We start from the raw sequence: 13,635 nt of genomic DNA, 5'->3' as shown, positions 1-13,635 counted from the left end.
ACAAGTGGTGCAAAATCCTCCCGGAAGAATTGTAAAGCTCATCACCAGCATGTGCTTTTTTTGCGTCACCTTCTCCAACAGAGAGCTGTAACAACTTGTGCATGTCTGCTTATCTATCTAGACAAAACATTGCTCAGTGCATGTTTCCTCCCTGGGAAGAGGATGAGAAGACAAGCTGTTGCATCTTTTTAGTTTACTATTTAAGGCTGTGTATCTGTGTTGATGAGCACATACAGGAACCCAGATAGACTAGACCCAGGACTATTACCACTTTCTACTCGAATTGTTCACTTTTTGTGTTCCTGTGTGATAGCTAGGGAGAAGGACAGCTTAAAACTGTTGTTCCTGTGACATTTTAGTAACCTAAGCATGCCTGTAACATGAAGGGACTGCAGTTACAGAGGTAGCAGAGTACTGAACTGGAAACAATGTTATTTAATTGTCCTGAGTTTCCATTAGGGCCCATAACAGTGTAGCCCTGAGTTGAAATAAGGCTCTGATACAGAGACAAAATTGGTCCTGTTTGTGGATGTCCACACTCTTATCTCTACAAGTATTTATTTCAAAGATTAATTCGAGGGTCTGAGTGATAGTGTTGCATTCTGAGGCAGCCAAACTGTGCAAGCATAGCCTTTTTAAATGCGTGAAAGAAACCAAAATGCTTATACTTGGCATAATACCCTTGGGGCTTGTATCAGGTTTGTGGCTGAAGATGATTGTTGGGACTGGTCTTGATATAATTTACTTTGCTCAGGAAAGAGAATGTCTTTGAAATGAATGTGATAGTGGCTTTCCTAAATGATTTTTTTGTGAAGGCTCCAGGCATAAGATTTGAGTCACTTAGTAAAGCAGGCTATCCCCAAATGAATGACATCAAAACATTCCCATCTGAACCTGGCAGGAAGCCAGCAAATCACCCCTCTGCTTCAAGGTGCAAACCTTCTCATTCACCAGATAGAAAGCAGATCTAATACCTAAAGAATACCAGGCCAGTCACTGAGGAGACATTAGAAACACACAGTGGTATTAGCATAATGACTGTAGAAGTACTCAAAAATTTATTAAGAAAAGAAATATCCTTCTTTTTTTTTTCAACAATAGCAGTGTGGCAACACCAATTCAGATTGTAGTGGCATGAATAGCAAATACTTTCAAAAGTGTGTGACACCAGAATATGCTTGTTTCTTTTCATTGTCAGAGTCACTCTTTTATTGAAGAGGATGTTTGTCTGGTTCTTAAATTATTGCTAATCTTTGATTATGCATTCAGGCACATTTAAGTATATCCTGTAGTTAAAGTGTAAAGGCACAAAAATTATAATTAGGATTTGAAAGGGGACAGTTGGTTATCCTGTTTCAGAGAGTTCGAGCCTGTACATTTTGCTCTGCATTGCTGCACCACTGCCAGTTCTCACTGCCTGTGCAAGGCTGATTCATGAGCAGTCTGAGCCTTTATCTCTTTAACTGTGGAATTACAGAGCTGCTTTGTGGGTTTCCATTTTCAGTGTTAAAGGGAGCTTGCAGCCTGGGATTAATTTGGGACAACCAACTCCACTGAAAGTCAACTTGTGGTCGTCTGTTTACAAAAGCTCAAGGCAGCTCCAAAATTATCACCAGGCACTTGAAATTGTTCAGTGAAGAAACCAGCATAAGAAATCTATTCTTTATTTTTAAAAATATTAAATTGTATCCAATATTCAGTGCTAATCAGATGGACCTTCTGTAAGAAGGTTAAGAGGAAAGGAGAAAAGACAAAATCAAACAAAAGAAGCTTTGAATTGAGCCCTGATTGAAAGATGGCAATTGCTAATTATGTGTGGGTGAATTACAAGTTAATATTCAGTGTCTCTGCCCTCTGAGGGTCTGCATTCACTCAAGAGCTGTAATTTTGCACCATATTTAACATCTTGTTTTGAAGCAAACACTTCTCTAAGGGCCCTGGCCGCCTTGAGAAATGGACAAAAGGAAAGAGGACATTGCCTAACAACACATCTTGTGGTTAAGACCTGTGAGCATTAGGAGAGCCATTGTGTATTTGACTTAGTAGTGGGAGTATGATTTAGATGTGGACAAAGGCATAACTAGTCTTGTTCTGGGAATTAAGAGCAATTTCTCCATTATTAGTAGAGACATAGCAGTTTGTAATGAGTGTAGGACCCTGGCAGTCAGACCCTACAGATGGTACAGTAGCTCCCATGTACTTCCCATATGGTTGCTTTATCTGACAGTCCCTTACTGCTTCTTGTGGCTCCTATTGATTCCTCTTTGCTGTCTTTCCAGAGCAGAGAGCCCAAGGATTTTTTTTCTTGCTCCCATCTAAGTGAGGCTCACACCCAATTCAGAGTGGTGGCAGCTGAGGTATCCTGAGCTGCCTTTTCCTAGGAGCTCTGTTTCATATGAGCTGTTATGGACTACAGACTTGGTGAGAGGATCAGGTAAATTACCTTTTCTCTTACTAAGTGGGTTAGATATATTATAAAGCAGACAGTATCAGTGTGTAGAGACCCAGGTATGAGAGGAGTGCTGTCTGGAACATCTGGTTTCTTCCAGAAAGGAAGGGTTTGGTGATTGATCAAATGAAGTCCCCCAGACTCACCCTTCAGTAAAACAAAATCTCTGGTGTCAGGCTGTATCCTTCCCCCTCCAGGGATGACTTCATAGGCTAGCATCCTGCCTTTTGAAATTGTCTTTTGCAAATTATATTGATTATTTGTGACAAAAATGACTTTATGAAAGCAGGGGACTTTGAGAAGATTGAGTTTTACTTTTCTCTTTCCCATATTTCTTTTCCTCTGCAGTTATCATTTTTTCATGAACTATTTCTAGAGCAACCACTGCAGTGAGCTTCTCTGTGGAGTGGGCAGTGGAAGTAGATATTGAAAGATATTTTAATGCTATTACACTTCACCCTCTGAGAGTGGATTTTGTCTTTGTATTTCAGGTCTGTAGAGCACGAGCACATTTGCAGAGATTTGCACTAGAATCACTAAAAAGTAAGACTGAACATTAGTTAATGTTAACTAATCTCCCTGTGAGATCCTTTCTCACAGGGAAGAACAGGCTTACTTTTTTCAGAATCATTAATTGTGTTTAATAAAACAAAATCTTTATTTAGCTCTTTACAAGCCCTCAGTTTGTCTGCTAACAGTAGCAGTGGCTTAAACATTAGTCTGAAAATTGTTCTTGTAGTCTGAAAGTTAGTTTCAGAAGTGGTTTCTCAGAAATCAATTTAATAAATTAGGAAACTTCTGGGCATTTTCTTTTTTCAAGACTTACAAAATGTGCTGTCCAGAATTCTAATCACAGAAAAAAATACTACCTTGCTAATTTAATTAAATATTTATTTCTATATGTACAACTCAACCTAAGGGTAATCTGGACCCTCTGTAATCATGATAAGCATGTTTCCCACCATTGCTAGTAGAAGCCCTTTTCTGCACAAGAATTTAACAGGTAGTAGGAGATGTTGGCTCTTGTTAGGCTTGAGTTTTATGGAAGCTGCAATAAAATGCCTAGGATTTTCTCTTCATCTTATTTCGTGATAAAAGTTGGAGCTGGTGGACATTTCCACTGCAGCAACTCAGCTGAAGATGCCCTTAGGAGCTGGAATCTATCCAGATGATATTTTCACTCATCATTGTGGCACTTCCCTGTGGCAGCCAGACAATTATGACACAGTAGCTGTTGGACTGTTGTAAAAAATCACAGCAACTTGAAAGCTCTTCTAAATCACAGCAAAGAGCCTCGTGCACACCCTGAAATTCACAGAACATATCGGCAAGCACGTAACATGGGTGACTGATTGGGAATCAAATGAGGTTTGCAGCTTGTTTGATGGCCAGACTCCTCTTGTTGAAGAAGAGAGGGGGAGGCAGTTTTGCTTGCAGCCTGATATTTCTCTTCTCCATCCCTCTCTAGCAGCTTGCAGGCTTGCTTTTATATGTGACCCCACAGTACCATAATAATGGTCCTGGGTGAACATGAACATTTTTTCTGCCTTCACCTCTCTTTCTCTCCTCCCACCCATCCCAGATGAAGTGGCAGGTGGACTGAGTGGGAGCAGTGTGAACTCAGAGCAGAGAAAACGTGTGACTCAGCAGTTCAGCAGGGAGCTGCTGAGTGGAAAGGCAGCTATTCTCCTTGCACACTCTGGCAGCAGGTTGCTGTTCCCTCAGGGATGAGAAGAGGTTCTTTATGGATAGAGATGTGCAGTTCCCCCCCACCCAGCAGGGCAAAGTGTCTGTGTATTCTTTTCAGCAGAACTTATTTCAGGTAGAGAGGAAAGTTTCTTCTTCAAGTTTGTTAGAAATGTTGCCAGTGAACGGGGAGAAGCATCGGGCTGGAAGTACGTAGACCTCGGTTATCTGCCTGACTTGCTCACAGATTTTCTGCACGACTTTCCCTCTTCCTTTCTTTCTCTCTTGATGTGTCTTTCCCTTTTGGTAATTGGAGTTTGGCATAAGCAGCAGCCAGACTCCACCAGCTGAGCTTGGAAAGTGCAAGTGTACAGTACTTTTCCTGGCAAGTGGGTGATACTCCTTTTCCTCTGCACTGTCAAAGAACTCCTCAGCGAACACTTGCCTTCCTCAGAAGGAGGCTTCTGGTTTTCCCCGTGCCACCTGCTTCCCATGGACAAATAAGCCCAAAGGAAAGTTGATAATTGTGGGTTATCCTCTGTCACACAAGGTTAAATTAACCATCTCAGTGTTAGGGAGGGGCCATTGCAGTGCCTATCTAAGCAGTTTAGCAATGATGAAAAAGTTGTGGTACTTTATTACCAATTCTGTTTGTCTTTCAGAACAGAGGACTGAAGTAGATTTTTCTGCATAGAGTAATCAATAATAAGTAGACATTTTATATCAGTGGTTGTACTTACTAAAAGCTCAATTTTAAAGCTGTAGCGTGCATCATTGTCACTGAATTTCCCCAACCAAACACACAAAAAAGGCAAGCTGTGGGGTGGTGTTCTCTTGAATCTTCAGAGAGCCTGAAACAGTGTCACTGGAGAACTGTTGAGCAGCTGAGTTCCTTTGATGGGCATATCAACCCATGAATTGGTGTGAAGGAAATACAAATATTTCCAGTGTGATCTTTCTAGCAAAAATACTCAACTTTCTGAAGTAGAATCCTTGAATGTTAGAAATTTCAGTTGTTCCCCACACAGCTATGAATACCTGCATCCTGGCTCAGCTTGTTCTTACAGTCCAGGGTAGATACTCTTAAGGCAAACTAAAAGCATTAGAAATTGTAAGCTAAAATTCATCTCAAGTTAAGTAACTCACCTGTGTTGCTGCTGTGTAGGCTCAGTCTTGGTCAAGAGTCTTCCAATGTGTCAGAGAGGAAAGTACCAGTTTCTTGGACCTCTTACTTAACTTGATGGTATGTCAGGCTTATTTCTTCATGAGTTCTGTTACAGAGAAGAGTTTGAAGCTTGCAGTCCTACAAAGGACCATGGGATGGATCTAACTGGCTTCCAGTTAGATACCAAAGGGATTTCAGTGTTGCTTTGCTGCCTTGGTGCCATTATTTAGGGGTAAAGGTAGTGGGATCCATGGGTCTGCCTGGCTTGCTCCTTGTGTTTGAATTAAGCTGTCTTATACTTTCTGAAGTAGCTCTCAGTGTGGTTTTGCATTACAAATGCAAGATCTACCAACTACAAGCTCTTGGCAGCTAAAACTTGGACTTTATCCAAAATGGAATTGGAGGTACTGAGGAGATTGAATTGTTGTAAATCCCCTCTATCTCCAGTCACTCAGTAGTAGGTAGCTGTGGGGTGCATCTGGGGAGGTTTTTCTTTGCAGTTTTTAATCTGGATACTTTTGTTCTCCTCCTGAGCAGCATTTTACTCAGCCATTTGGAAAACATAAATGTATTGAGCTCTTGTAAACAAAGCAGGTCAGGAATCAACCAGAGGAGCAATTGTCATGATCAGAAAGGTCAAAAAAAGTACAATGGGGGGGAGCTAGTATCCCCAGTTTTCAACACAGATTATTATATCTTTAGTGTAAATTTTCAACATAACTTATCAGATGAGTCAGGAATGCAGGCAGAATCAAGAAGAAGCAGACTTCCTTTGGCGGTGATTTTTATCTGTCTGTAAACAGTAATGATGTCATGTTTACTGCTTAATAAATTAGGTTGCTGTTCATAAAGAAATTCAGTAGAAGTTTCAGAGTTAAAAAATAGTGACCCACTAGTTGATTTCCTGCAGAGTGAAGAATGTAAGTACACAAGTTGTGTTTCCCATACAAATATGAGAGGTTCCCTTCCTCTTACCCACTTCTTCCCATACCACCACAGTGCAAAAGAAAGCTAATTATTCAGTTTCTATCTTTATCACGCTGCAGTGGCAACCAAAAAAGAGATAGGTATTGGATAAGAAAATATTCTCCTAAAGCTCTGTTCTTTGGATAGATGGGCTTTTTACCCTCCAGCACAAGCTGCCTCTTGTTCATGCGTACTCTGAGGTAGCTTGTTCAGGTTTGATGTGTCTTTGTCTTCCCAGCACCTGGACTGGCCTGCAATCAGGATGCCTTATGATGGATGTATTTAACAAGGTCTTGACCAGATCTGTGAACTACAATGCCAAGGGCTGTGTCCTGTGTGTGCAGTTGAGGTGCACATTAAAACTCTTTTTAGCAGTGGACTGAGACCCATCTCACTAGAGTAGTTTCATCTACTGTTCTTTCATCAATAGCAGTTCTCCCTAGCAGTTAGATGGAAATTAGAGGCAGGGATTTCATTAGGCAGTTGGGCATCTGAAGATGCAGAAGCCATAAACAGACTTATGACTCTGGTCTGACATGCTGGTAATCCTGATGGATGTGAGGTATTGCTGGCATACCTCATACTTTGTTGTGCTTCCACTCTGTGGTCCATTCCTACAAATTCTTACCACATGTGGCCACCATGAAGATGTGGGCAGGTTCAGAGGGAAATGTACCTCAATACACCTGAAACAATTAGGGGCAATGCAGCCCAGCTGCTGTGTTGTGTTGGCTGCTGCAGCTTGAGACTTGGCAGAACAGGTGGGGCCCCTTTTGCCCTGCTGTCTTGTGTGTCCTGGAAGGTAAAACCCACAATCCACCACTAACAAAATTTGTATTTCCCAGTGAAGAGGCAGTACTATCCAATCCAGAAGCATCATTCTCACAGGGACAGTGTGATGGATGTACATAAATGTCTAATAACTGTATGAATATTGTCTTTTCATTGCTGGGGTGCATTTTCTTTCTGTTATAAAAACAGTTTTGCTGAGGAACAAGTCTTTCTCTCAAAAATACATTGTTAAATTAAGTCTGCCAATGGAGCGGTGCCAATTCCTTGAACATTAGCACCCGTGTACAAGTTCCTTTTGAAATGTTAACTTCATTAGGAAATACAGCCAGGATGTGAGGTTCTGAGGGGTTGTTTTCTGTTTTGTTTTTCTCTGAAGGCTTTAAGTATGATTCAGTCGAGTTACAGAGCTGCTAATGCTTCACCCACAGCAGGATTTGATGGGTTCGTGGCATGTTTGTTACTGTAAGACTTTGTTGACTTGCTTGTTATTGCTACAGTGCCTTTTAGTATTTCAGCTAAGACTAGTACTCTAAGCACTTGTTTTTCTGAGAGTTATAAAGGTGTTTTTCATTCTTCTGCCTGTTATGTACCCACATATGAAGTCAGAAAAAAAAAAAAGAGGGAGGTTAAAATGGGCACTTCCAGAGTTAGAGAAGCCAGCTTTTACCTCCTGAGTGAAGAAAGATGTTTCCCTATATAAATTATTCCATAATATGATAATATGTAGTGCTGTGCCTTGTATTTTTGGCAGCTTGTTTTGGTGGCACTGTTTAAGGAAAGGATGTAGGATGAATGGATCCCTGGCATGATCCAGAAAGTGCTTTTCCCTGAACAGCAAGGATGAGTTTATGGTGCTGTTTTGAAATTTCAACTTGTTTTCACAAGCCATATGGCTGCTACAGATGTCAGAGACCTTTTAATTCCTCTGCCAAAGGCTTTTTTTTTCCTAGCAAGTATAGTCTTGTGCCAAAGCAGAAGTACTCATGGAACTTGCATCCCCATCTCTGTGATGCAGGAAATGAGGAAGCTATCACATGGATGCTACATTTCACTGCCAGTCAAATCACGAGCAGGGGAGAGGCTCTGTTCATTCCTGCAGGCAGTGATCCTTGCCAGCTCTCTCAAGACCTTCACATTCACCTTGACACAAGAAAGCTTCACTGGTGTTTCACTCATTACCTCATCTGCAACTGAAAGAATCCTGAGCCCAGTAGGGCAAACCATACAGGAGTATGGGATTGCAAGATGATGTGTGAGTGCTAATTGAAGTATTGTTTAAAGCTGGCATAGCTAAGTAAATACAGAACCTGAGGTGGGCATCATTCTATTTGTTAGAATCTAATCTTTGGGATTTATAGGAGAAAATTTTTGATTGGACTTAAGTTAACATTGGACCTTCTCTTTGTATATCCGAGGCATGTGTCTCTTTATTTATATGTATGGATTCAACCAGTTCTCCCTTATTTTAGTTCTTACAACTTTTGCCTTCTGTTGTGCTAGTGAAAATACCTCTTGATAAAAATGTCCGTTCTGCAGAGCTGGAGTCCTGGACTGCCAGGTCTCTCTCTACCTCATGCAGTGAAAATAATTGAAAGTAAGAGTGGTCTATTGTCCTTCATAAAGGGCAGTTGTAAGAAGGAGAATGTGACCCCTACAGTTGTATGGGTGTTACTAGACAAGACTGGAATTCCAGGAGTTGGATTTCTAGGCTGTGGAGAGGCACAGATCCCCATGGTTACAGAGTGACCTAACTTTGACATCTTTTTTGTAAAAGATGCAGTTAAGTGGCCTTCATGTCGTTGTATTATAGTAAGGTGTTTGTTTCCAACCAGAAATGACCTTGTAAAATCTCAAGCTGTTACAACCATGCAACAAAGAAATGCTGTTTACCTGCTACATAAGGCAGCACCTTTAGTCAGTTTAAAAAAAAGTTCTGAAATATGAAATATTATGACTTATAAAAACCAGCTGAAAGCTGAGCATGAAATCTGCATTCCTTGGCTCCTTGCATTCCTTGGTCTGGTTGTCTTCTCAATCTTATTTTAGTTTTGCACTGTGTATAGTTTATCTTGAGATTTCGGAAGGAGTATGCAAAATAGGAAATCATTGGAACTTGAAAAACAGTAAATATGTTCATTAATCATTCTTAGGGACAGAGGTGCATTATTTAATGCAGATAAAGGAAAAGGAGAACTTAAACTATGTTTAGTGAAAATGGAAGGTTAGAGACTTTAGGAGCAAACAAGAATAAACTATAACAAAATAGATATTTTTGAAGCTTTAGATCCCAGCCACAGATGCACATCTCTCTGCAAAGGTAACAAAAATAGTTTCTGACACAAAGATTCTGTCCCTGTTAAATTTCAAATTCTGGTTCCAAAACACAGAACATAAACATCCCACAAAAATAGCAGGAAAATTGGCAATCATTAACAAGTATTTTCCTCACTATTCTTGTTCGAATCTAGTGAGACATGAAGCAATTTAGAAGCTTGAAGCTTTTCAGCTTTAAGGACTGAGAGGCAGACTTCTTGTGATGTCTAGCATCAAAAAAAAAAAAAAAAAAAACCAAAAAAAACAACCTAGCATTAAAAGATGAATTCTTACTATGGACAGACCCTCAGCTGATACAAAGATATATTTCATTTTATGATTAGAGCTGTGGCTAGTTAATGGGTGCTTATCTGACTTAGAGTTACAAGTGTGAGACATTTAGAGAAACGTTTGCTGAGAGGAAGGTTTTGTAGAAACCTGACCTCAACAAACCAGGTAAGGGCCAATGGTGTGGCCTTTCCCTGGGACACAGGAGGCTGGTTTAGGCTTAAGTCTACAGAGTTGTACACAGGGCAGCCTTGGGGCTTTCCTCATGTCCAAAGATGTAAGTCAGTAATACTTACACCCAATGATTCTGATCTTTCACTCCTCACTTGTAAATGAATTTATATATACGCAGACTCTATTCAAAATACTGTTACTGAGGGAATAGCCACACCAGTGGGTATTTCCACTGAACAGAACAGCACTGCAACATTATTAAATAGCTCTTGAGTATGAATTCATCCAAGAAGTAGGTTATTGGAATAAAGTCTATTTTATTAGTGCCTTAGGACATTCAGCCAAAACCCAGAGTCCCCGAGCACTATTCAGACACGTCAGATGAAACAGTCTCTACCTCAGAAATCTATAATCGGATTAGACAAAGCAGACAAATAAAAGAAATAGAGAAATTGAGACAGGAAGGGGCAAAATGGGTTCTCTGCCATCACGTAGCTGGGAAGTGTGTAGCTAGGCAATAGCACAGGTAGCTTTTTTTAAAAAGTAGAAATGAAAAAGTGCAGCAATGTAAATGAGAATTTGTTAACAACAAAGCCCAGAATCTGCACCTCCGGAAAGAAAGGGAAAATAATTTATCCACCCACACTCACTTTTCTCTGATGAAGGCAGGTGAATAAAGCTGCACTAATAGAGTGTGACGCTCACAATCCTGAGCTGTGCTTGCTGAGGCAGAACGGAAAGGTAACCATCGTCTCCAGGAAAACAATAGCCCTGCAGCCCCCGCCGTGCCTGCAGGGTCACATCCCATTCATCCCCTGCACATGTCCTTTTCACGTGGAGGTTGTTCCCGTCCAGCTGGGATGGAGTCAGTGGATGAAGCTGAAGGACGGCAAGGAGAGCGGAGCAGGAAGGAGCAGTCTCTGAGAGCCTCCCAGAAAACAACAGTGCTCGGTTGGCCTCCCCCGTGGAATGGATTGATACCCGGAGACAGCATGTATCTGTTTGTCCTCTCACAGATACTGGTAAGGCAGCTTGCATAGCTTTGGAATGCTGGGACCTTTATTTTAGGCCGTGCTGGCTGGGGAGGTTTCCTCACTCACTGTAGATGTAGCAGTGGGAATGGGTGTAGTCCTCATTTCTGCAGCCGCCTCTCACGGCTTTGCCTTGAGAGCAGCCCTTGCCTTTTCATGTCCCACACTCCCGTCACATTTCCTGCCGTAATGCAAATGCCTCCTTTGCCAAATGACCAATAACCCACCAAATCCTCTTTCCATAGTTCATATGTATGGGGGTAAAGACTCATGTTGGTTACAAGTGGAGCGGGAGGTGTGGTGTGTAAAGTTGTGATGTGGGATGAGCTTATACCTCTCTGTGAGTGCGTTAAATATAAAGTCATTGCTTTTGTAGTTTATGTTAACTGTGGCATGTGCAGCACCCTTGAGTGTTTTAAATGAAAAGTTTCCACGTGTGTATGTTTGTGCGTGTGTATTTATAGTGATACCTATGTGAAACATGGCTGTTTGTGAGAGCTTTGAGAGAGGCCTTAAGAGCCTTTCAATAACATCTTAAGTTCATGGAATTACTAGTTTTGATCTAAAAGTAGTAAACTTTTAAAAGTACTACTTTTAAAAGCAGTAAACTGAAAGTTTAGAAGCCAGAGGAACCTGTTGCTCTTTCAGTGTTGCTCCACTTGCTGTTTTTGGGCAGCTCTTTTGCTAGTGAGGGCTGGAGGGAGCCTGTGTAACTCAGTGATGCACATCTAGTTAATAGTGGCTGAGCTTGGAGCCTTCAGCCTTTTTATTCTGTTAAGCTACAGCCTAGAAAATACCTGACTTCTTAAAGCCAAAGCAATAATCAACGTTAAATCAATGCTAACTAAATTAGCTAATTATGCGGTCTTGAAATGAAAATGAATGTGTGCATAATGAGAGATGCTAATTACGTCTTTTCTGATTGATTGCACAGCTTCTCGGCATGATGCTGTGGTACAGCACTTACGGGACCATCCCAGCAGCTCAGAATGCCTTCGACCTGCTCTCCTACTTGCTTACCCCATTTAAACAGGCTTTTTCAGATCAAGGGGAGGTAAGTCCCTGTGCTCCTCTGCGGTTATAGCGTTGATGGCAGTAGCCTTGAGTGGCCTTTCTAATATCTCTTCTGATAAGTATAATATGTGTGTATTTCACATGTACGTCCTGAAATGACAGAAGAGTTTCCTGAAAGCGCATGAATATTTTATCTTTGAGATATTGGGCTGAATTTTAATAACGACTATGACATTAGGTCAGCACAGCAGATTTTTCATTATGTGCAAATTATTGCAAATGAAACAAAGCAATAAGAAGTCATCTCATTAAGGTTTAGCCCCCAGTAAAGGGAGAGCTGAAATTTAATTTCTTAGGATGACTAGAAGCTTAATTTCTGGAAGAATGGGTCAACCCATATAAAAGGTGTAAATCGCAACATAGTCTCAAAAATACTTTTTTGTTGAGTGTTTAGAACATATCTGTGTGCAGGAAATGTATTTCAAGTGTACTAGGTGCACAGATTCAATTATATCTACAGAGCTACCCCAGTAAAATTGCCTAGCTTCTCACCATGACATGATGACATGTATACCAGAATGATTCATCTGATAAATTACTGGTAATGATACCCAGTGCAGATTTTTCTAGTGTAGACAGAACCTTAATTAAGTGGTGAACAGCTTCTTTCAAAAATCTGATGAAATAGATTTGCTATCAGAATGCTTAGATCCATTGTACATAATCTTTGAGGCAGAGGCTTTGCAGTGCTAATAGAAAATCTGATTCAGTGCCTCTTGTGACTGAAGTACAGTGGAGACTGTTTTCTGTTTTCTCAGTATTTATGAGCTGCATGTCACCTGCTCTTTTGGGGTTTTTTGAAAGAAGCACTTTTTCTTTTGCAGTTGGCTTTATTATGCACAGAGCTCTTCACAGACTGTTGCCTGTGTCTTATTTGCAGTGGCCCAATCATTAACAAATTGTTGTTCCTTACAGAAAAACACTGATTTGTATAATTTTGACTTGCAATAATTGTCCTTCACAGAGGAAAGTGATTCCTAGAATGCACCACAAGAACACCCCAAGTATGACTCTGTACAGATGTTCATGCATATGTTTGAGGACTGTTTATCATAGCACTATTTATTGTGCAGATTTACACTTGAAAACAGTATAGTCAAAGAAATCTTCTCACGGTAAAATAAGCAAATGGAAGCTCTTGACTCCAAATTTCTCATTAGTTGTACTAGTAGGAGAAAAACAGAGTGAAATTCCTTGCTCACTGAAGCCTATTAGAACTGAATTTTGCACCTACTACAGAGACCAGGCTGAACTATAGACTACTATAAAATGACTAAGACATCAGAATTATTTCCACTGCCAGTGGTGTGAATTAACCTGATGGTGTTTCACTGAATATGTAGAAAGCACAGAAAACTCCTCTGTGGCTGGATTCTGTTTAAGGATCCCCAAACCCAGGAACAGTACTAAACTTTGTTAAAGCCCTTTACCACAGTTTAAAAATCACACTGACTGTAGCAATGAAGCGTTGGTCCAGTCTGCAAAACTGAGTTGTGGATTCAGATCTCAGCTTTGGCAAAGGGGAAGGGTAGGAAGCAGAACTCCTTTTTGCCTTCACATTGAAATCTGGGGTTTAGACCTTCTGAGATGCTGGGGCTTAGAGATGGTTTCTGTTTCAGTCTTCTCCAAAGCCTGGCATTTGTTTTTGCTGCTGATGGCAGCTTTTCCACAGATGAGTATGATATCAGTAAATCTTC

General features: G+C 40.7%; 1 protein-coding gene across 17 annotated transcripts in view; it reads left to right on the top strand.

Moving 5' to 3' along the window:
• PTPN5 (protein tyrosine phosphatase non-receptor type 5) overlaps positions 1 to 13,635 on the top strand; it is a 77,455-nt gene that overhangs the window by 33,670 nt on the left and 30,150 nt on the right. For 6 of the 17 annotated variants that reach the window (XM_077179899.1, XM_077179898.1, XM_054634690.2 and 3 more), the window contains exons 3-4: positions 10,674 to 10,855; positions 11,799 to 11,918. In XM_077179899.1, the coding sequence (XP_077036014.1) occupies positions 10,674 to 10,855; positions 11,799 to 11,918 (302 nt within the window). Of the gene's footprint in view, positions 1 to 10,628; positions 10,856 to 11,798; positions 11,919 to 13,635 lie in introns of all 17 variants that reach the window. The other 11 variants (XM_077179893.1, XM_077179892.1, XM_077179888.1 and 8 more) reach the window with 2 other exon arrangements.

The sequence above is a fragment of the Agelaius phoeniceus genome, chromosome 6 (assembly GCF_051311805.1).
Source record: "Agelaius phoeniceus isolate bAgePho1 chromosome 6, bAgePho1.hap1, whole genome shotgun sequence".
In the NCBI taxonomy this organism is placed as follows: Eukaryota; Metazoa; Chordata; class Aves; order Passeriformes; family Icteridae; genus Agelaius; species Agelaius phoeniceus.
The sequence above is the reverse complement of the archived record's forward strand: the minus strand, read 5'-3'. Positions and strand labels throughout refer to the sequence as shown.